The sequence below is a fragment of the Penicillium oxalicum genome, chromosome I (genome assembly GCF_001723175.1).
Source record: "Penicillium oxalicum strain HP7-1 chromosome I, whole genome shotgun sequence".
NCBI classification, from domain to species: Eukaryota; Fungi; Ascomycota; class Eurotiomycetes; order Eurotiales; family Aspergillaceae; genus Penicillium; species Penicillium oxalicum.
Window position 1 is genome coordinate 1,413,151 of NC_064650.1, and position 21,756 is coordinate 1,434,906.

Sequence of the window (21,756 nt, forward strand, 5' to 3'; positions counted from 1 at the left end):
ATTCCCATGTATCTACAGCAAATGCAGCATCCGGATCGTGAAAGGCTGGCTGGTCGCAGACCATAAGCTCAGATTCTTTAAGTCATGCGAATGTCCTTCTCCTCCTGACCCCAACGACCTTCGTGGTTGACAGAGCTGCCAGCAGCCCGGCCCGAGGAAGGGACGAACGACCCGGGGATGAGGCCCACAGAAAGACAGTACTGGAAGCCAAGGTAGAGATCGCAGATGCACTGGAAGATACCGCACATTTTGAAGGACCATGGGATGGTTTCCTGGCTGCAGAAGAAATAACTCATCTTCATGACATCTCCCAGAATCCAGGCTGCAATGACAGAGACGCGGAAGCCCTTGCAGGACCCGGAGCGGTGATTCGCCACGATTTGAGGAAGGGGCAACACAGCCTCAACGGCAAGACCGACCGCACCCAGAGTGCTGATATAGGTTTCGGAATCGGAGAGGGGCGTGAGGTGGAGGACGAAGAGGGCGCCAGAAAAGTAGGCGAGGAACAGCCAGTATCTATGGAGAGAATGATCGGTCAGCCACTGCGGGCACAAGCCTCGAGCAATCCGGTTCAAAAGAACTTACGGCTTGGTGTTCCTCCATTGCCAAAAGTCATAAGGCCGTTGGAAGTCATTGGAAGAGCCACCGGTGAAGGGTGCATGCTCAATGCCGTTTCTCGCGCCCACGGCAGGTCGATTGTCCAGAGCCACCTTGAGCAGCGCAATTTGCACCAAGATCATCACTAGCGCCTGAGCCAACAATGTTTTCGAGTAATATTCGCCGAACCAGTAGAAGACCCTGTAAGTGCGTGTTAATGCCATAGTTCCCTTGAAGCTTTGATTGTCGTGTCGCATTGCGGTCGAAGGATGCACAGAGTCAGATGGCCGGAGAAGGATCATCTTACTTCAAAATCGACGCGACAAGCATAATCAAGGGAATGTCAAGAGAGAACCCGGCCGAGCTTCTGGTCCGATGGATGCTGAGAATTTGGTCCAGGTAGGATGTCAAAGGGGACGAGACAAGACTATGAAGCTGAAATTAGCATAGACATTCACTGCAGAGAGAAACTCCTCGATTCAAAACGAACAATAGTGGCGCGCCATATTCAAGGGCCTGCTGAATGAGATACATGATTGATTGGGACGAGTATCTTCTGCAGCCTCCGAGCATATACACTTGGATGTCAACAAACTCCGGTTCGGCTCTATCGGCAAATGCGCAACTTCAGGAGAGCAACAGGCTCGAGTAAGCCAGCTGATCGACAGTATCTGGCCGCTGTTCAATGCTGGCACAAGGAGCAATGCTTCTTTGCGTTCTATGATAATGGGCAGAGTTTCCGTGACGGAGCAAAATCCACCGCAACATGGCGGCGCCGCTTGCGGCTTTTTTTCCAAACAGGAGAGCTTATGTCAGCGGCCCCGCCAGTAGTTACTAAAGACCGGCAGCGTGAACTGTACCTTAAACAGGGTAGATCTCCATGGCGGAAAAACCAGGAACCAAAAAGAGGAAGGCGGGCCAAAATTCAGGCGAGGAGGATGGATCTTCCAAGCCAACATTAAGAACTAAGCAGGTTGCCCACCAGGGCCCAGCGAGCTTGGCATTTATTCTGCTTGGCAATCTCCCCCAAATGGAAAGACGAATAATGTAGAATCTGCACTCTGCGTCATGCAGCCTGTATGGATTGATTCATCAAGAAAATAATGGATTCGAGCGATTATGTGGTAGTCTGGGGGGAGCGAATGGAATCCACGACAGGATTCAAATTCATATACACGATTGAAACCCAGCGACTTCAGGATGTGGCCTTGGCGAGATTGACGGAAACCCTTTTTTTTGGTTTTTTGGCAAGTCACATGTTGTTTCGGCGCGCCTCCCTACCACCTGCACGACCCATAAATTTCAAGGGTCTAATCGTGCGTCGAAGTCAATTTTAAAGTGCTTGAACACAGGAAAGCTCCACGATCCCATCAGCTAGATATACGTGACGATCATGAGAGTCTGTGGAGAATGTACCACATCGAACGAGTATGTAACTGGTCATTTCTATTCAACATTGGGGTACTGGAGAAATCTAGAACTCTATACGCCAGGCCTTGCCAATGCCAACATTGGGGCTCTTGACAACAGCATACGAGGCCTTGCCATCCTTTTGCTCGTGATATTCCAGCGAAGCAGTGGTGGCAGCTTTGGCGCCATCCTCGATGATGGTGACGCTCGTCTTGCTCTTCCAGGACGCTGGTGGGTCGATCATGATGACACGCTCCACAGAAACGCCCGACATCGCCTTGAGATACTCGCTGGTCTTCGCGCCCTTGGTACCAATGTCTTCCGATGAAAGGACAGATTCCTGGTAGCGGAAACGACGATGGATGTAGCCGCCACGCTCGTAGTCAAAGGTCTCGCCATCATCAACGTACAGAGTGCCATCCGCCTCACCCTTCTGATTGAGAGTGATCACAAGCGTGTAAGGGTCCCAGCGCATCAGAGCACTGCTGCGGCGTGGTCGGTCGCGGCGAGGAATGATGTGCCCACCTTGAATCAAGAGGGGAATCTTATCTTCCGGTGCGGGAACTGTGTGACGCTTTCCAGCGCCTTGATAGACGGTATAGTCAAAGTAGTCGTAGTACTTCTCATCGTCTGCAATGTAGATCTCGGTGGAGAAAGTGTTCTCCTGAACCACAGGCTTGGCGAGAAGTCCCGTATCACCCAAGTAGAGCTGGTCATCAATGGCGAACCCCTCTTCATCCTCGGGGAAAACATAATACTGCGGACGCACAATTGGCGTGCCGTTGATAGAGGCCTGATGGAAAGCGGTATACCATGCAGGGAGTAGCTGATAGCGCAGACGGATGGCCTGAGTTATGATTGTCCGATACGGCTCGCTGATCAGGTAAGGCTCACGGCGGCGCGTATCAATGTGAGCGTGAGCACGGAAGAAAGGATACCAAATGCCGGCTTGATACCAGCGGGCAAGCAATTCCTTCTCCGGGTTGTGGAAGAAGCCCCCAACGTCAGCACCTGCAAAGGGGAAACCGGCAATACCATTGTTGAGAATCATAGGAAGGGAGGCCGCCAAATGGCCCCAGGTGGCTTGGTTGTCACCTGTCCACATCGCAGACGTGCGCTGAGCCCCAGCAAAGTATGAACGGGTGAGGATGAATGGTCGTCGAAGTTCACCTTTCTTGCGCTCCAGCATAGCTTGATAAGTGGCGTTGACCAAAGTGAGACCGTTGATATTGTGAACGTCGCGATGCTCCCAATTGCCATAGTGGATGTTATCCTTCGGCATGGTGGTCTCGGGACCGTTGAAGACGGAAGGTTCATTCATGTCATTCCAAATGAACAAATTGGGCATGGAACCCTTGAACTTATCGTACTTGTGAAGGCTGCTCCACCATGGGAACGCAGCGGGATTGAGGCAATCGACCCAGTTAGAAGAACCAGGCCAACACCAGCCATCATATACCTCACCATCCTTGTTCAGGACAGCAAGGCCCTTGCTGACCAGTTCCTGCGACACGAAATAATCGTTCTTGCTTTTGATATGAGGATCGATGAGGACCACTAGCTTACGCTGAGAGGCGTCCAGCTTCTCCTGCATGCCTTTGGGGTTGGGAAAAGTGAGGGGATCCCAGGTGAAGTACTTGCGGTCATCTGTGTACTCCAAATCAAGCCAGATCACATCGTACGGGATTTGGTACTTGTCAAACTTGGCGTCAACCTCCTTGACGTCCTCATCGGTGACGTAGTTCCAGCGGCATTGGTGATAGGCAATCGCAAAGTGTTGAGGCAGCTGCGTGTATCCCGTCAATTCACCGTATGTTTTGCTGAGGTCCTGTGGAGTGGGCCCAAGGAAAACGAAAAGGTCCATCCGACCAGCTTCAGAGATCCAATGGGTTTGAGTGTCAGTCTTTCCGGAGGCACTCATTGAGAGCGGGTTTGAAGGGGCAGTCTTCTTGACTATGTCGACCCAGGTCTCAGCTGCGTTGAGCCAGAAAACACCAACGGAAGAGCCCTTGCGATGAGCTTGCATGAATGGAATCGACCCATAGAGTGTCATAGGGCTGTCGAGCTCGTACTCAAAGACGTCGGAGTTGTACATGCGGTAAGGATTCTCATGGTTTCCCGGACCACCCCGTGTCTCTCTTAACGACAGAGAGTCTGCATGTTCGGGGATACCGTAGACGTGATTGAATCCCGGAAATACAATATCGAGGCCAACACTTTCAGGGCCACGAGGCTTCGAGTCGGTGTTCGACCCGAAGCTTTCCTCCCACCATGTACTTTCATCTTCCCCCGACTCCCTCTCCTTGTCATCAAGCTTTGGTCGCCAGTGCTCAACGTTGAAGTATCCTTGTTTATTCAATTGAATTTGAGGCTGACCATCTCTCAGAAACTCCACCTCGAATGGAGAATGCCGAATTATCGCCTCGAAGCTGTCATTGGGGCCATAGACAATTTTGGTGAACCCAGTCTCAGCCTGGGCATCCAAAGTCGCTGTTTTGCTGGAGTCAAGACCGCCAACAATAACCCATTTCTCAGTCTCATCATAGCGCTTCTTGTTAATCTTACTGCCATGTCGAATTTCGATATCACCCTTCATGCGCTTCTCCTCATCAACAGTCAGGCGAGCGGCGCCAGATTGGAGGAAGGCAAGCGCGAGAGGCAATTGGACTTTCTCGGTATCTGAAACACTTTTGACGAGAACCCCAGACAGCGTGCCATCCTCAAAGTGAATAGTTGCGGGGTCAAGTTCGTATGGAGAGCTCCAGGACGAGCCCGCCGCTGAAGCTTTGTCGGCGTAAGCTCGGTTTCGCTTGCAGAAGCCCGATTGCTCGCAGGTTTTGAAGTTCTCATGTTTCACAGCCACTGGTTTTCAAATAGAAGTTAACCCCGTGCTGCCAAGCAACATTGGTACTTTCTCGGAGACGAAATTCCAACTTACATCCTGGAAGAACAATGCATGCAATAAGGACGACTAAAGAAAGCAACAGCGTCGGAAAGGACGCGGACCGATACCTGGCCATGATGGAAACAGAAGAGAGACAGTCAGAGACTCTCAATCTCTGACCTAATGCGGAACAATTTGATTGCTGAGGTCCTGCATCCAAAGGACGATGGAGCTGTCATTAGCGGAAGCTCCAGGCTGGCCTAACGACGGGGAGCTGGGGTAAGACACCTCAGGACTTAAGGCATGCAGGCACCGAGGTGTCTTATGTTCGACTCTAGAGCTGTGACGGTTTAGGTGCCGAGCATTGTGCCTCAGGCAGAAAGCCCCCTCTGCCCCACCAATTGCGGCCAAAAAAAGACTCACGAGTATTTATTTCCCCCTCTCGTTTCCTCCTGTTTTTAACTCCCCATCCCTTGCCGATCTATTACATCTTCAAGATCAATTCATCAAAATGGCTGACGAGCAGACGTACGTGACTTCGATCCCACTCCAATGCTTATCTGGCCCCACACTTTTCCACCTGCAGATGGTTTCGCATGCTGCCTGGCGATATGATCGAGTCGCTGACAGATTTCTACAGTTTCATTGCCATCAAGCCCGATGGTGTCCAGGTATGGATTCTGTGCTCCAGACCTGGGGCAAGAATCGAATTGATCAATTGCTAATCCTCCCCATTCCAGCGTGGCCTCGTTGGTCCCATCATCTCCCGCTTCGAGAACCGTGGCTTCAAGCTCGTTGCCATGAAGCTCACCTCCCCCTCCCAGGAGCACCTCGAGAAGCACTACGCTGACCTCGCTGGCAAGGGCTTCTTCAAGGGCCTCATCTCCTGTGAGTTTCCACCCGATCTTGCGACCTGTCGAGCTACCCTTATTCCGAGTCGAACCAACAAACTAACCTTTTCTGATAAGACATGCTGAGCGGCCCCATCTGCGCCATGGTCTGGGAGGGCAAGGACGCCGTCAAGACCGGCCGCACCATCCTCGGTGCCACCAACCCCCTGGCTTCCGCCCCCGGTACCATCCGTGGTGACTACGCCATCGATGTCGGCCGCAACGTCTGCCACGGCTCCGACAGCGTTGAGAACGCCAAGAAGGAGATTGCCCTCTGGTTCTCTCCTTCCGAGGTTCTCTCCTGGAAGGCCACCCAGGCCCAGTGGGTCTACGAGTAAATTGCTTGTTCCCTGAGCCTTGTGTCTGAAGTGAACTTGTCTTTCACACCATCGCGGCATTCAATTGTAGTGTAGTGCTGAAATCAAGATCACCTTTGGCTTCCACATTTTAATTATGCATCTGTACCAATCGCCGTAATAGCCTTCGATCGTCGGAAAACTCATGTGTAGCTCAGCTTTTGCCAAACAGTTTTTTGGCCATGTTGGTGGTTGGTGTCAGGATCGTTCTTGCAAACCACGGTGTAGCCCACGCACTTGCTGCAAGCCGTACCGGCAACAATGCCTTGGTGATGGCATAAGCCGTCGCGAACTCCAGCACGAGTCGCACGCCCGCTTGTTCCTTGATATTCACGCCCGTGACTTCATGCTCGGTGACTGTTTTGACATCTGACTCTTCCACCCAACCCTTCTTTCCCAGCCAACGACCAAACCGTTTGACCCCCTGATCAAATGCGCTGCTCTCTCCCGACTCGGACTCTGATCTCAAATCTGGCATCCACACGCCGTAGTGGAAGGCAGCCACTAGGCCAAAAAGTGGCAGTATCGCGGTTATCTCATGCAGAATGAGAAACGAGGTCACATGAGTGACCGGCGCTCCCAGAAGTGGAGTTGTATATTTCCGGAGAAAACGCGGTAGCCGGTCATTCAAGCTCCGTAAACGAGAATGCGACCCTTGCGGGCGTATTGGGGCATGTTTAGGAGCTTGCGGAGGGGTGGCTGGCGTTGCCAGACTGCGTCCATGTTGCGACACTCGTCCAGGTGAACGAGCTGTGTTGGCGCGGATCCCACGGAGGAGATGCGCGCAAGCGATTGGGCGATGCGCAGGCATTGAAGATTGGATGCCTAGCTCAATTGCTAGCAAATGACGGGTCAAGCCACCCGCAACAAGACTCACGCAAGAATGCTGGGGAACTACGGGCCTGTTCTGTGTTGAGAGTGTCGGATCTGTCAGTGGTGCATTAGATGTCGAGGCGGACGTAAGCCCGCTCGGCGATTGTGCCAATTCGCCCTGTGGCGGCTTCCACAGGGCGATCTGCAGTACAGCAGCCGATAGCGGTCATGGTGGGAAACATCACGGTTGTAATTGGAAGAACAAGGATACCCCGCAACTTGTCAGATTTTCGGTCAAGTCGATATTTGACAATAGTACTGAAGCTGCGTTTCACCCCAGGTAAACGCTGCTTCAGTCTGATGTAAAGTATCGCCCGGATATATTTCAAGGACGCCACTCGGACTGGTCAATGATTGCGATGTAAATGGTTTGCCCCTCCTCGAGTATGGCCGCTATCGGCTACTGTACCTGGGCAGCGTCTGTCGTACATTCAACCTTTGGGTTGCGCGGACGGAAGGATATTCTGCATGACAGAAAGTACCTCATGCGCTGCAGCAGTGCGGCACACGATGCGGTGCAGCGACCAGTGACCAGGATAGGGTCTCAAATCGCGTCACATCAATGATGGTGGTCGAAGGCAACCAGCCTCTGGCACGAGTCAATCAGTCCTGTGTCACGAACAGCCAATCCATGGAAGCAAAGCTATTCTTCTGATTTGATAGAACGCAATTCCACATGACTGGAAAATGGAAACGACCAATCATCGACAGTACCGCATAAATTTCGGTTTCGACGGAGTTGCTGCCGGGCGGGAGATGGCCGTCATCGGCTGGACGTGGATTTGACTTCCCGATGCGACTACGCCGTCCATCGAAGAATTCGAGACGGTCCACTTTTAAACCCAACTCTCCTTTCTCTGCCTTCCCTCCGCTCTCATTGCCGTCTCCCAACTCACATCGCAATGGAGAAGAAGATCACGGAGAAGATTGCGGCGCTGCCGCCAGATGCTAACTACTTCTCCTTGGAGTTCTTCCCTCCAAAGACTCGGATGGTGGGGTCGCCCCGCGGAGACGCCCGTGATGGCGAGAGATTCTCGAAACCGTTCCCTTGCAAGAACAAAACATGCTGATCGATTTCCTCTATAGGGTTTTGCGAACCTGTCTGCTCGTCTGGAGCGCATGGCCCAGGCGCTTCGTCCGCTATTTGTCACCGTCACCTGGGGTGCAGGTGGAAGCACCGCGGCTCGGTCCCTCGAGCTGGCCGAAGTGTGTCAGCGCCAGTTACAGCTGACCACGGTGCTGCATCTGACCTGCACGAACATGAGCAGGGCATTGGTGGATATGGCGCTGGAGGAAGCCAAGGTGCTTGGAATTCGCAACATTTTGGCATTGCGAGGCGACCCGCCACGCAGCGAGGAATACAACATGCACGGAGAGGACGACAGTAACAAAGACTTTACATTCGCCGTGGACCTGGTGCGATACATTCGCAAGCAGTATGGTGACTACTTTTGCGTCGGTGTGGCTGCATATCCCGAGGGCCATCCCGCCGACTCGTTCCAAGACGTCCAGGACCCAGCCCGCGACTTGCCATATCTGATCGAGAAGACCGTGGCAGGCGCAGATTTCATCATGACACAACTCACATATGATATCGAAGCCTACCAGAAGTTTGAGAGTATGCTGCGGAATCACGAGTCCGGCGTCTTCAAGACCATCCCTATCATTCCAGGCCTGATGCCCATCCACAGTTATAAGATTCTCACCCGAGTGACGAAGCTCAGCCATGTGCATCTGCCCGACCCGATTGCGAAGCGCATGGAGGAATTGAAGCACGACGACGATGCGGTGAAGCGCGCCGGTGTGGACATCGTGAGCGAGATCGTGGGAGGCATGCAGGAGCTCAAGTCTCCAGGCCCACGTGGATTTCATTTCTATACCCTCAATCTGGAGAAAACAGTCTCATTTATTCTTGAGCGCTGTGACTTGATCCCTGCGTTCACCGATGCCGATGATGATTACGCACTTGTGGAAGCCGATGGCATCGTGCCCATGGGAGCACCAGCTCGCCTGCGACGCCGCGCTTCCTCCATCAACTCCCAGCCCCACAATCGAGTCATCGTGGACAAGTACTCCGAAAACGTGTCATCCCACGATTCCGTACACGAGGCTCTTGCCAACAGCGCTGGACAGCCGGCGATGCTGCCGGGGAGAAGTACAACACTTCAGATTTCAGAAGGTCTTGGCGCCCTTGGCAGAGAAGCTACATGGGATGACTTCCCCAATGGTCGTTGGGGTGACGCGCGCTCCCCGGCTTTCGGTGAGATTGATGGTTACGGTCCGTCTCTTCACGTTACTTCTGCAGTGGCTCGTCGCATTTGGGGTCATCCAGTTGAACGCTCCGACATTAGCACTCTCTTCCGCCGCCACGTATCCGGAGAGCTGTACATGGTCCCGTGGTCGGAGGGTGGTGCGGACGAGGGAGCCGGTCTCAATGCAGAGACAGAACTGATCCGTCCCGAACTGCTCAAGCTCATCGATGGGCGTGGCTGGTGGACCCTGGCCTCCCAACCTGCTGTGAACGGCGTTCGTAGTGATCACCCAATCTTTGGCTGGGGCCCCCAGCGAGAGGGCTTTGTGTTCCAGAAGCCGTTTGTGGAGTTCTTCTGCTCAACCAATGATTACACCAAGATTCTGAAACCTCTCTTTGAGAAACATGGCCACGACAAGCTTGTTTGGTTCGCAACGAACAACACCGGCGCATTTGAATCATCTCTCCCAACACAGTCGGCCGACGTCGATCTCGACAATTTGGAGTCTAACCCCGAGAGCGTCAACGCCGTCACCTGGGGTGTCTTCCGCGGCAAAGAGATCGTCACTCCAACCATCATCGAAGAAGTCAGCTTCCGGGCCTGGGGAGAAGAAGCCTTCCGCATCTGGGATGAATGGCGCCGCATTTATCCGCGCGGCTCCCCGACTGAACGCTTCCTGGATGAACTCAAGAACGACACATGGCTTGTCTGTGTCGTCGGCCAACAATTTGGCGCAGGTACGCCTCAGGGTAGTAAGGAGGAGGAGGACGAGGTCAAGTGGATGTGGCGTGTGTTGGCTGGGGAGACCCACTGAATTGGTGGACGGAGATTTCCTGCCAACTTTGCATCTACTTGATACCTATACCCTCTCTTTCGTCTAATCTCGTTTTTACCAAAATCACCGATTCGCTAAATTTGATGATCATGAATCTGACATTCTTGCCGTGCGAGAAGAAAAAAGAAACAATTTCTTTATAATGTGCTCTTGTCCGAGTAGTGGATCAAATCCCATGTGAATCCAAGAGATCCAGACTTTTGATGTAATCATTCCTTTTCGCAGAAAATTTAAATTGCCTAGCCTGGCCCGGAATTGACTAGATCAAATCGATCTATGGAATGCTTGACGGGAACTGGAGAATCACCTCTCCATCCACACGGGCATCTATCTTGGGCTGTGTACCTCCAAAGCGCGAAGCCTGAATTAAGTCTTGGGGGGAGAAACAATCACATTCGCTATATGCAACGTTTTGAGGGACCCAAGAGTGGACAAAATGATCTATTCTCATAGAAATTACACTTTTTCAGCAAAGCCGTGCTTTTCAAGGCCCTCCGCATCCGTGTCCGGTGTCGCAACGGACGATTGAGACTCGGCGAATTTCTGCGAAAGATCATCCAGACGGCCGTATACTTTGGGCATGCGTCGAGGCTGGTTCGGTCCGGCGGCGGGCATTTGGTATCCGCGTAACCTATTTTCATGTTAGCTATTTCAGCTTCTGGAGAGAATAAGATAAAATGGGTGGAAAGCACCACACATACCGGGGACCTTCGCCCGTTTGCTCCGGCAAGTCAGAGGCATATGCTCGGTTGAAATTTTGCATGTCTTGGTCGAATGTTCCACGCGCAATGCTCGCGCGGGCACCTGCGAAGAGACGTTCCATCACATGGTGATTGTGCATTTGAAGCAAAGCCCATGCGGCCATTTCCTTTGCGCGCAGGAGGTGGTTGAAATAGCTGCGGTGGTGCTTTCGGCAGGCATAACATTCACAGCTTTCGACCAATGGAGAGGTATCCTGGGTGTATTCTGGTGCCCAAAGGTCGAAGCCCAGGGATTGCGCCTCGCTTTGAGCTGATACCGCCGAGGAGACAGGGAAGGTAAAGTCTAATGCGATACCTGCATCTGAGCATGTCTGCAGGAATGGAACCGTCAGAAGATCAGCGCCTAAGGAAATTTCCCGAAGAACTTCATGCGGACTTGACGGCTCGCTCAGCAATAGTCGAGGCAGGTTGCCTAAAGATTCGGAGATGAAGCTCAGAGATGCGGATTCATAGAGAGCCAGGCCCGAGATGCGGTCCCGAAATTCGTTTTCCAGGTCATCGAGGTAGATGGACTGCTCCGCATTATCCAGTGGTAGTACTGGGGCAAAGTATTTTGTGCCCAATTTCTTGTCCTCCGTCATGGATTGTCCAAACAATCGCTCTAGTGCATCGCGGGTATAGGCGTGCGTGCGATCCACCATTTTCCCTCGCCTTTTCAAGCCCGGGGCTCTGCCAATGACAAGGTCTGCCAGGCCAATAGCAATGTCAGGCTTTAGTTTTTGTATGGCCTCTATATATTTTTGCGATTCAAGTTGTCGGAACCCAACCGATGTTGAGATCGCAATGGATGTCTCGGTGTTATTAGGCGGGCACGCAATCGCAGGGAATCGCCGCGGCCCCAGAACCACGGTGTCGTCATTTCTGACACAGATGAATTTCTTGAGGGGAGATTCGTTCGCTGCGACAGGCACGTTGTATAACGGAGCAGGATGTTTTCGTTCAATGACTGTTTCATGGCGGGGGTGTCGCGTGGTCAGTATTCACAATTGTCAAGAAAGATCCGCTTGAATTTTGGAAGAAAGCACAGCGCTCGGATGCCACATACAATCCTCTAAACCAACGTAGAAACTCGTCATTGCAGTCTCTTTGCGCACCAAATCATGGGAAATATGGGGCACAGTACCCCTCGACGTGAGCGGGACAAGATTCGGCGTCGCCAGTGCCTGCCGGCCTGCCAAAGCCAATGTGCCTACACGAGGTGCCATGACCTGTGCAGCAGCGCTTAGCACAGTGAACGACGTCATCTCACGAGATGAGGACGTCTCGGGCTCCATCGTGGCTGGGATCGAGTATTCGCCTGGCTAGTGAGCGTGGGATCTTGCGATCTTATCGGCGGAGGCGGCGGAAAAAAGGGAGGGTCGCGGTCGCCATGATGAAAGCACCCGCGGATCCATCCCTCGTCTTCTTCTCTGGAATAACACTGCTGCCAACTCGAGTCGAAGTTTGGTGCTTGGTCGAGCGTCTTTGAAGAAACGGCCAGGCTTTATCCTTTTTTGATTCGATACAGAACCCCTGCACATCGAGACGGCGGCTTTTCAAATGGCATCCTCTCCAGATTTGCCCGCACGGCGGGGCGCTCTCATCGTCGTTGAGGGACTCGACCGTGCTGGTAAATCAAGCCAATGTGAGATGCTACAAGGATACCTTTCTGGGAGAGGCCATGATGTGAAATATATTCGTTTTCCAGGTATGCGGCCCTTGTGCGCAGGAAGTTTGGGCTCTTTGAACTTCTAATTCCCGTCTAGACCGTACCACGCCGATCGGAAAGCTCATCGACAGCTACCTCCGCGGCTCGGCGGATCAGGATGACCATTCCATCCATCTTCTCTTTTCTGCGAACCGGTGGGAACTCGCCAAAAGTATCGAGAGGGATATTGCTGCAGGAATCACGATAATCGTCGACCGTTACTCATACTCCGGTGCGGTCTATTCAGCTGCGAAGGCCAACCCAACCCTTTCGTTAGAATGGGCTTGGCAGCCGGAGATGGGGCTTCCGCAGCCTGACATTTGTTTGTTCTTGAACATCTCTACCGAGGCGGCTGCACGGAGAGGTGGTTTTGGTGCAGAGAGATACGAGAATGAGAAAATGCAAACTCGCGTGCGGGAGATCTTCCGCACTCTATTCGACCGCCAGGAAAATGTTTGCGTGATTGATGCGGGGAGGACACTAGACGAGGTGTCTAAAGATATTCAGATCGCGGTAGAAAACTGTTTGAGCCAGTCGACCAGGAATGAGCCACTGAAGCATCTGGGCCCGCTTGCGAACAAGCCCTGAACGACGCATTTCATGTCCATTCCGATAGAAGGCATTTCCGTTATAAATTCACATGATGTATCATTCAATGATCTCAGCATCTTCCCAATCACTGTCTTCGATGACGATCTCCAGCCTTGAGGGCGGCGGAGCAGGTCGTTTACCAGGCATTCCATGGTCTGTGTCAGATTCTAATTCGACACTTTCGTACCAATCTTCGGAAAGAGGATGGTCATCAATGCCCGAGAAATTGGCAGATGCGGGTGGCGTTTGTTGATCAGGCTCCTTGGACACGTTCTCGTTTCGAGTCGCACTGAGGTGACTAGATGGCCCTGCGGCAATATCCTTGCGCTCGCGCTTTTCCTTCTTGCGAAGGATCACGCGCACTTCAGCCTCGCCTCGGTTGCGAAGACTCAGCTCTTGCATCATGAGTGGCCACTGCACTATGTTTTTGCAGACCGGGCAGCATCCGAATGTAGGCACAGTGATATCAGAGCTCGGTGCGTTTTGGAGAAATGCCTCGGACAGACACAAGAGGTGATGTGCCCCTCGGCATTCTGTTTGCGAGCACACCACAATCTGTTCCCCCGCAGGCCGGAGTGGTGCTTTGCATAGTGTACATTGGAGGTCACTTGTATCTTCGAGAAGGAAAGCGGACTTCTCCAGGTAACTCTCCAGGTTTCTGTAGTCCACGGGCAATCCATGAACAGAGCCAACAGCAGCCTCGCTCTCCGTTTGGCCAAGGCAATCCCCATCTAGAATGACCTTATCGTTTGGCAGCGGTATATCTACTCTTTCGTTCCAGATTCTCCAAACACGATACACATCTGCACGAAAGAAGCGGACGCGCAATGGCCATGAGGCAAAGTATACAGATCTGAGAAGCGAGTGCAAGTCTTCCAAGTGTGCTGTCAAAGATTTTCTCGATCGATACGCACGGGACTTTGTCTTTCCCTGATGTGAAGCGGAAGACATTTGAATTTCTTCGTTCAGATCTTGGCCTTCTTTCAGTAGGTGGCGTGACTTGTCGGGGTGTTGCCATGCCCATCTGTAGCTCAAAGTCAGCCTCGAGGACCGCAAGTAGGGTATGACCAAAAATGGTATGATTCCACACACTCAAATTGCAAAGCTCCCAGACGACTCATAAATCCCTCAACTACCAGGGCCATCTCCCAAGGCCGCAATTTATCGCGGGATGTGCGCTTGGCTCCACCTTTAATGTCCCCATTGTGTTGCGGCAACCGTCTAGTTGGGTTTGGGGTCGAGCCGATATAGAGGGAGGCGTGCCGCACGGTCGAACGGAGTAAGTAGCAGCAATAGTAGGCCGGGATCGGCTTGGTTTGCCCCTGACAGTCCATCTTTTACGTCCACGTATCCTCGCTGCTCCAGCTGTAAAATTCTCTCGAACGTCCACCAGAAGTCTCCAAAGTCTCGCCGGCACTGATGGTTCAATGCTGCTGTGGCTGCCAAAGTTGGACCACAATTCCATCTCAATCTAGTGTCTCTCTTTGGTCGTCGAGCTGTGAGGCCCCACATGACTCCCGCACCTGTCACATGACACATGCATGACAATGCTGCGCGACTCGGTGGGGAGTTCTAGAAGAGGACGAGAGTGTGACCCAACTGTTCCAAGGAACTTACATGATGACTACTACCAGCATGAGTACACACAGTTTACTTCCAACTACATCGTATATGGCCATATCTCCGCCAACTGCAACTTCACTCGGGTTGTTAACTCCTAAGTATGGACCCTTCGAGTCCAATGGCCGTGCTCAGTGAGTTATAATGCGAAGAAAATATATCCAGGCGGTGCACTTTCTGGTCCCAGGCAGATGATCTGGTCTGGGCTCGTGCTTGGTTTGGGTGTGTGCAGGAGCCCTGGGAGGGATGATCGTGCAGAGTGATAATATATAGGTAGACCTTCGGTGGTCCATAAAAGCTCCACTAGACGAGGTTTCCGCAGGGTGACGACGAAAGACCGGTTGACACAAACCATTATACGTACTTATAGAATATTCAGATTTCACCGAGGGGACTGCCCGGCAGCCGGGCAGTTACCGAATACCGCTGAACGAGAAACTCAAGACTCACTCAAGGTCGACTGAACTCGACAATCGGAGGCTCGCCCGTTTCCGGCTCCAACCTACCTGGGACGGGTCAGGCCACAATACCGTAAGTAATATCGATACAGCACATCATTTGGTGTAATGTAAATGAGCCGTATGTAAAAACTGTCAAGATTCAATTCCCCACGGTGCTGCTGCCCGATAGCTGCATGTGCCACTGTCATCTGAACGAAAAAATATAGATCTGTAAATTACAAAGCGTGTAAGATCTTTGTTATGCATCCGGTACAAGACTGGGATTGGGATGTCGTTGTGATTTAGATCAGCCAGTCATCTCCAGCTCAGCGAGGCCCGTGCTGACAAAGTCCCTCTGAAGTACTCATTTGGCTTAGCTCACATACTGGAGGAACTCGGGTGATACATTGACCCAGACAACCCCCCAGACCTGGCCCAGTCGAAGCCAGCCACAACAGCGGGTGAGGTATCTGCTTGAACTGCACCAGTGCACATAATCTCATTCTTCCACTATCAATCCCATCCTTTCTTTTCCTTTGCGCCTTCCTCGTCCCACACACTTGAAATCCTCTTTCCCCACCCCTTCACCTCTCCCCCCCCAAAACGTCTCGAGTCTGTCTATACTCACAGTGAGGAATTCGAACTGCCCGTGTCTCCAACGCAGTTATCGATAAATCTGCCTCGCGGATATCGCACGTTCTACGCCCTTGTGCTCAACTCATCCTTCGCCCTGCCTACCCTCCCAATGCGCTTGTTGCGCCGCGATTGATACCTTCGGTATTAAGCCGAACACGCACCATTCTTTGGATTTCTGCATCACATCGTCTGCGACACCCTTAGATTCTACCTGCGCTAGAGATGGTGGCTCCGGCCTCCACTGGTCCGACTTCCATGGCTGCTCAACCCTCCATGGGCCGACAATCTACCCGATCGGCCAGCACGCACCCTTCACATTCACACAATGTGCCGCTGAGTGCTCGACGGTCCGCCCCCCTGGATCTCGCCACGGTTGAGCGGCGTGGTCAGACAAATTCCCCCCGCGAGCCTTCAAAACGCGTGCGCCCTCATGGCTTGCCCGAGGCCCCTACATTTCGACCGACAGAAGAGGAGTTCAAGGATCCTGTGGCTTATATCCAGAAGATCGCACCTGAAGGCCGAAAATATGGAATCTGTCGAGTCATTCCTCCCGAGAACTGGCAGCCGCCCTTTGCGATTGACACAGAGGTATATTCTCTTCCTTTTGTCGCCCTACGTACAGCTCTGCCGTTTAATTCGAGGCACGAATTTGCTCGGCCCGCCACGCTTTTCGTCGCAGTTCACGGCTACCACAGCCTCTCTTGTCCTTCTTTGCTAACATCAAGGCCCCTCCCAAACAGCGTTTCCACTTCAAGACCCGTCGACAAGAACTCAATTCGGTCGAAGGAGGTATGAACCCGCATCCAGCCGAGGGTGCTGCCGGTGGAGTCTCTCCACAGCGAGAATCTAACCACGCATCTGACTCAGGGAATCGCGCCAACATGAACTACATCGACGGGCTTGCGATGTTCCACAAACAGCATGGGACTAATTATAGCCGATTGCCCAGCGTGGACAAGCGGCCGCTTGACCTCTACAAGCTGAAAAAAGCTGTGGAAGTCCGGGGCGGATTTGAGTCGGTTTGCAAGACCAAGAAATGGGCGGAAATTGGCCGAGATCTTGGTTACAGTGGCAAGATCATGTCCTCCCTGTCCACATCGCTGAAGAATTCTTACCAGAGGTACCTGCAACCCTACGAAGAGTACTTGGCTCGGGCAAAGCCGGGTGTTCAGCATCAACTTGAGCTGGAGCATGGCGGTCCTTACACCCCATCACCGCGTCAATCGCCGATGACCAAAAAGCCCGGCGTGGAAGAAAATGGCACCCCCTCCAAGGCTGGCTATGGGACACCAACAATGAGCGCAGGGCTTCCAGCAGGAAATTCCTATAGCAGACCCGCTGACAAGCCTGCTTCTTCCGTGGAGCCCACGCCACCACCTCCCCCTCGCCCGGCGCCTTCTGGCTTTACACCCGTTAATGCAGGAGCTGGTGGTTTCACCGCTGTGAATCATTCTCCAGCCTTTACCCCCGTGAACCAGGGACCACTAATTAAACACGAAGGTGAAAATGGGGCATCGACACCTCAGAGTGTCTCCGAGCATTCTTCGAATTTCACTCCGGTGCCGAATGGCCACCCGGCACCAACAACCAAGCGAGCCATCAGCCATGACGAGAACAGTTCGCAAGCTGAAAACGGCGACGATGGGGGCAGTGGCCGACGAAGTAAACGTTTGAAGAAAGGTACAGTCTCCGTGTTATCATTGCTTGCTTGATGTGATCTGACCTTCGGATACTCAGACATGCCACCGACCGTTGCTGGCTCCCACATGTCCCTTCTTCGACCAGCCCCGCCGAAAGGTCGCAACGGCACTCAAAAAATCGGCGATGTAAGTCTATTCCATGCTCAGCTCATTCCATCCTGCAGCATTCTGACGGACTCGATATAGAAGTGCGAATCTTGTGGTAAATCGGATAATCGATCGGCGATCCTCGTCTGTGATAGCTGTGAGCTCGGATACCACACAACGTGCCTTGATCCGTCTACAACCTCCTCATCCGATCACGACTGGCACTGTCCAAAGTGTCTGGTCGGTACTGGAGAGTTTGGATTCGAAGATGGTGGCGTCTACTCGCTCAAACAGTTCCAAGAGAAGGCCAACGAATTTAAGAAGCGATATTTTGCCTCGAAGATGCCTTTCGATCCGGTACTCAACACTCATCGACGAGAGACGGAGGATGACGTGGAGGCCGAATTCTGGAAATTGGTCGTCGATCTCCATGAAACAGTTGAGGTTGAATACGGTGCCGACATTCATTCAACGACGCACGGAAGTGGGTTCCCCACAATCGAGCGCAATCCTCTTGATCAGTATTCTTCGGACCCGTGGAACTTGAATGTTTTGCCTTTCTATGGAGACTCTCTTTTCCGCCATATTAAATCAGACATTTCGGGCATGACAGTGCCGTGGGTCTACGTTGGGATGTGTTTCTCAACGTTCTGCTGGCACAACGAAGACCACTATGCATACTCTGCGAATTATCAACACTTTGGCGCTACCAAGACTTGGTACGGCATCCCCGGTGCGGACGCGGAGGCTTTTGAGAATGCTATGCGAGAGGCAATCCCGGAATTATTCGAGGGCCAGCCAGACCTTCTATTTCAACTGGTGACCTTGATGCCTCCTGACAAGCTCCGGAAGGCTGGTGTCAACGTTTATGCCGTGGATCAAAGAGCAGGCCAATTCGTTCTCACCTTCCCTCAAGCTTACCATGCTGGCTTCAATCATGGGTTCAACTTCAACGAGGCTGTGAATTTTGCGCCTGCTGATTGGGAGCCATTTGGGGCAGCTGGAGTCGAGCGGCTACAGACATTCCGTCGACACCCTTGTTTTTCACACGACGAATTGCTGTTCACAGCCGCTGCACGAGATACCTCGATCACCACTGCCAAATGGCTCGCTCCGGCCCTCGAGCGAACCATCAACAGAGAACTCCACGACCGAGCTTCATTTCTATCTCGGCACAAGGATATAGCACCTCACAGTTGCTCTCTTGGCGGAAATCCACCCAAAGGCGGCTGTCAGCTCGAACTCGTAGTGGAAGAGGAGGATGTGCCAGAGGACGATTACCAATGCCAGCACTGCAAAGCATACACTTACCTCTCGCAGTTCCGTTGCCATAAATCAGGCAAAACGCTCTGCTTACTCCATGCGGATGCGTTTGATTGCTGTGGCGAAAGTCTATCTCAGAAACTGCTGGGGTCGGGACACAGTCTCCGCTATCGCATGAGCGATGATTCTCTCAAATCGGCGGCGCAGAAAGTCTACGAACGTGCGAGAATCCCGGAAATGTGGCAAGAAAAGCTCGACAAGACCTTGGAGGACGAGCCCAAGCCGCAATTAAAAGCTCTCCATAATTTGCTCAGTGAAGGTGAGAAAATCCCGTACCACCTGCCTGGCCTCCAAGATCTTGCAGCGTTCGTCCAGCGCTGCGATAAATGGGTTGAAGAAGCGAACAACTACATCACCCGCAAGCAGCAAAACCGGAGAAAAAACGAGAAAGCTTGGCGTAAACCTGGCTCTAAGGCGGCGCAGCTGGACGATCGGGACCGAGAAGTCCGCAGAGTGGAAAACATCTATGCGCTTCTTGCAGAGGCTGATAAACTTTCCTTCGACTGTCCACAGATGGCGGCTCTCGAAGAAAAGACCCGCGAAATCGAGAAATTCCGGCAAGACCTTAATGTGGCCCTAATCAATCCTCACACACGATCGGCTCAGGAGATTGAGGAGCTCGTTGAAGCCGGTCGCAATTTCAATGTCGAAATCCCAGAAGTGGAGCATCTTGAGAGAATCCACCAGCAAATGAAGTGGTCCGATGAGGCCGCTCGAAAGCGACAGCTCTACCTCACCCTTCAGGAGTGTCAGGATCTAGTCGCTTCTGGGGAGCAGCTCGGTCTTAAGGACAACAACGAGCAATTGTTACATTTCAAGGAAATGGCTCGCCTGGGTCAGGCATGGGAGGCCAAGGCCAAAGAGTTAATGGCTGTCGAAGCAGTTCATTATCAGCAATTAGAAGCCCTTTCCGCACAGGCTTCAAGATTCCCAGTCTCTCGCGAAACTCTTGCCGCCGTCGATGCTATTCTCATCAAGCAGAGAGAGGCTCAAAAGCGAATCCAGACACTTTACGAACGAAGTCAGGATCCCGACTTTAAAAATCGTCCAAGGTACAAGGAGGTTCGTGAACTCACGGAATCCCTTGAGCAGCTGAACAGCCGACCGATTGGGGCGATCGATTTAGAGCGTGAGCAAAAGCGCCACGAGGACTGGATGCGGAAGGGCAAAAAACTCTTTGGCAAAGCCAATGCTCCCCTCCACATTCTTAAATCTCACATGGAATATGTCGAGAAAAGGAACTCCTACTGCTTTGATTTGGAGGATAGCTACCGACCACCGGTGGAGCCTTCATCCCGAGATAATACACCTGACGGGTTGTTGGAGAACCCAGCCTCGAGTATGTGGGGACCGAAGTCTCGGAAGCGCGATGTCTTTTGTATCTGCCGTCATTCCGAGGCCGGAATGATGATTGAGTGCGAAGTCTGTCATGAATGGTATCACGGGAAATGTCTTAAGATCGCGCGTGGCAAGGTCAAGGAATTCGACAAATACACCTGTCCCATCTGCGACTGGCGACAGAAGATCCCTCGGGATGCCGCTCGTCCCAAACTGGAAGATTTGCTAGATTGGCAAGCCGAAATGGCCAACTTGCCATTCCAGCCAGATGAGGAGGAAGTTTTGGACCGGATAATCAACCAAGCCACTGCCTTTCGCGATTTCCTACAAAGTTTCACCAATGCTGCCTGCACCACCACAGAGGAAGTACCGACTTTGATCTTCTACCTGCGGAAAATTGAAGGCGCTGAGGTATTGCTGGCTTACGAGACCAATTTTTTCCGCCAGGAGATCCATAAATGGGCCCCTGTTGCGCCAGAAGCTCCTCCCATTCTGGAGCAATCTCTGTCGACGCGCAAGCCGCGTCCCACCAAACAGCAGAAGATTATGGCACAACTTGGTGTGGAGCGACCTGAAGATCTTCCCGAACACCTGCGCACCAAGCAAATAGCGGCAAATAAGCGAAAGTCCATCGACGCGCAAACATCACGGCCTACATCTCTCCACTCAGCAACTTCGCCATCCAGCAGTGGTATGCCTGCCACAACAGGGCCAATGCTGACCCCAATGCCCGATGCCAATGGGGCTTCGTATCCTTTCTCTGCCAACTTCTCTCTCACAGCCAGTGAGTCGCTCCCTGCATTTGCACCGGCGACAACTTCAGCATTCCTTCCCGGTGCCGCAGCCTCCCAGTCCCCATCTTTCCTTCCTCGGTCCCCCTCGCCAGAGCGAGGCATGGAGCCTCTCTTCAGCCCCTCACGATTTGGCCGCGATGCCCAATTCGCCAGCAGCAGTCCTCGCCAGAACTTGGACGATGTCTTCGCAGACCTCACCAACCAGGAAGAGGTTGAGCCTGAGACTGAGGATATGGAGAACCTTCACGCAAATGAAGCGCTGGAGGCTCTCAATGCTAGCAATGGCAGTAGCCGTGCTCCGTCACCTACCGATGACATATCTGCCCCCAAGGAAGTCCAGGTTAACGGTGCCTCCAGGGCAGAATCAGCCGAGAATGTCGGACCGGAGCTGTGATTTTTCTCTCATTCGTGTGTCGTCTTTAGCATGCATTTAATGTGAGCCTCTTTTGAAATTGCCTTTTTGTTGTTTTTTTTTGTGCTGGATGTGAAGCTTGAATTTGCGCCCTGCTACACGGTGTACTCGGTTTCGCGACGAATACCTTTCTCTCTCTTATTTCTTTTCTCCTTTGCTCTCTCCCTCCTTCTCTTCTCCCCTCTGACGCGGATGGATTTATTGATATTTGATACCAGGGAGCGCGGTGACATGAGCTAGTGTCCATGGAGTTTGTTGCTGGTCGTGTGG

General features: G+C 52.6%; 9 protein-coding genes across 9 annotated transcripts; 4 read left to right on the forward strand and 5 right to left on the reverse strand.

Annotated features, from left to right (window-relative positions):
• Nucleotides 1-77: 77 nt before the first annotated feature.
• POX_a00484 (uncharacterized protein) lies at nucleotides 78-1,131 on the reverse strand (the record flags this gene model as incomplete). Its single annotated transcript, XM_050109425.1, has 4 exons — nucleotides 78-516; nucleotides 586-798; nucleotides 905-1,024; nucleotides 1,088-1,131. The coding sequence occupies 4 exons, from the start codon at nucleotides 1,129-1,131 to the stop codon at nucleotides 78-80; spliced, it is 816 nt and encodes a 271-aa protein (XP_049973193.1).
• A 940-nt stretch (nucleotides 1,132-2,071) lies between these two features.
• POX_a00485 (Glucosidase 2 subunit alpha) lies at nucleotides 2,072-5,027 on the reverse strand (the record flags this gene model as incomplete). Its single annotated transcript, XM_050109426.1, has 2 exons — nucleotides 2,072-4,869; nucleotides 4,946-5,027. 2 exons carry the CDS (start codon nucleotides 5,025-5,027, stop codon nucleotides 2,072-2,074), a joined length of 2,880 nt encoding a protein of 959 aa, XP_049973194.1.
• A 375-nt stretch (nucleotides 5,028-5,402) lies between these two features.
• Nucleotides 5,403-6,119, forward strand: POX_a00486 (Nucleoside diphosphate kinase; the record flags this gene model as incomplete). The annotated part of the gene is made up of 4 exons (XM_050109427.1): nucleotides 5,403-5,419; nucleotides 5,478-5,562; nucleotides 5,632-5,779; nucleotides 5,860-6,119. 4 exons carry the CDS (start codon nucleotides 5,403-5,405, stop codon nucleotides 6,117-6,119), a joined length of 510 nt encoding a protein of 169 aa, XP_049973195.1.
• Nucleotides 6,120-6,291: 172 nt separating this feature from the next.
• On the reverse strand, nucleotides 6,292-7,180 carry POX_a00487 (uncharacterized protein; the record flags this gene model as incomplete). The annotated part of the gene is made up of 3 exons (XM_050109428.1): nucleotides 6,292-6,962; nucleotides 7,015-7,039; nucleotides 7,097-7,180. The coding sequence occupies 3 exons, from the start codon at nucleotides 7,178-7,180 to the stop codon at nucleotides 6,292-6,294; spliced, it is 780 nt and encodes a 259-aa protein (XP_049973196.1).
• Nucleotides 7,181-7,912: 732 nt separating this feature from the next.
• On the forward strand, nucleotides 7,913-10,076 carry POX_a00488 (Methylenetetrahydrofolate reductase 2; the record flags this gene model as incomplete). The annotated part of the gene is made up of 2 exons (XM_050109429.1): nucleotides 7,913-8,002; nucleotides 8,097-10,076. The coding sequence occupies 2 exons, from the start codon at nucleotides 7,913-7,915 to the stop codon at nucleotides 10,074-10,076; spliced, it is 2,070 nt and encodes a 689-aa protein (XP_049973197.1).
• A 477-nt stretch (nucleotides 10,077-10,553) lies between these two features.
• POX_a00489 (uncharacterized protein) lies at nucleotides 10,554-12,132 on the reverse strand (the record flags this gene model as incomplete). The annotated part of the gene is made up of 3 exons (XM_050109430.1): nucleotides 10,554-10,728; nucleotides 10,799-11,804; nucleotides 11,904-12,132. The coding sequence occupies 3 exons, from the start codon at nucleotides 12,130-12,132 to the stop codon at nucleotides 10,554-10,556; spliced, it is 1,410 nt and encodes a 469-aa protein (XP_049973198.1).
• A 265-nt stretch (nucleotides 12,133-12,397) lies between these two features.
• On the forward strand, nucleotides 12,398-13,133 carry POX_a00490 (Thymidylate kinase; the record flags this gene model as incomplete). The annotated part of the gene is made up of 2 exons (XM_050109431.1): nucleotides 12,398-12,545; nucleotides 12,604-13,133. The coding sequence occupies 2 exons, from the start codon at nucleotides 12,398-12,400 to the stop codon at nucleotides 13,131-13,133; spliced, it is 678 nt and encodes a 225-aa protein (XP_049973199.1).
• A 60-nt stretch (nucleotides 13,134-13,193) lies between these two features.
• On the reverse strand, nucleotides 13,194-14,470 carry POX_a00491 (Structure-specific endonuclease subunit slx1; the record flags this gene model as incomplete). The annotated part of the gene is made up of 2 exons (XM_050109432.1): nucleotides 13,194-14,160; nucleotides 14,229-14,470. The coding sequence occupies 2 exons, from the start codon at nucleotides 14,468-14,470 to the stop codon at nucleotides 13,194-13,196; spliced, it is 1,209 nt and encodes a 402-aa protein (XP_049973200.1).
• A 1,584-nt stretch (nucleotides 14,471-16,054) lies between these two features.
• Nucleotides 16,055-21,468, forward strand: POX_a00492 (uncharacterized protein; the record flags this gene model as incomplete). The annotated part of the gene is made up of 4 exons (XM_050109433.1): nucleotides 16,055-16,420; nucleotides 16,528-17,512; nucleotides 17,570-17,658; nucleotides 17,719-21,468. 4 exons carry the CDS (start codon nucleotides 16,055-16,057, stop codon nucleotides 21,466-21,468), a joined length of 5,190 nt encoding a protein of 1,729 aa, XP_049973201.1.
• Nucleotides 21,469-21,756: the final 288 nt, after the last annotated feature.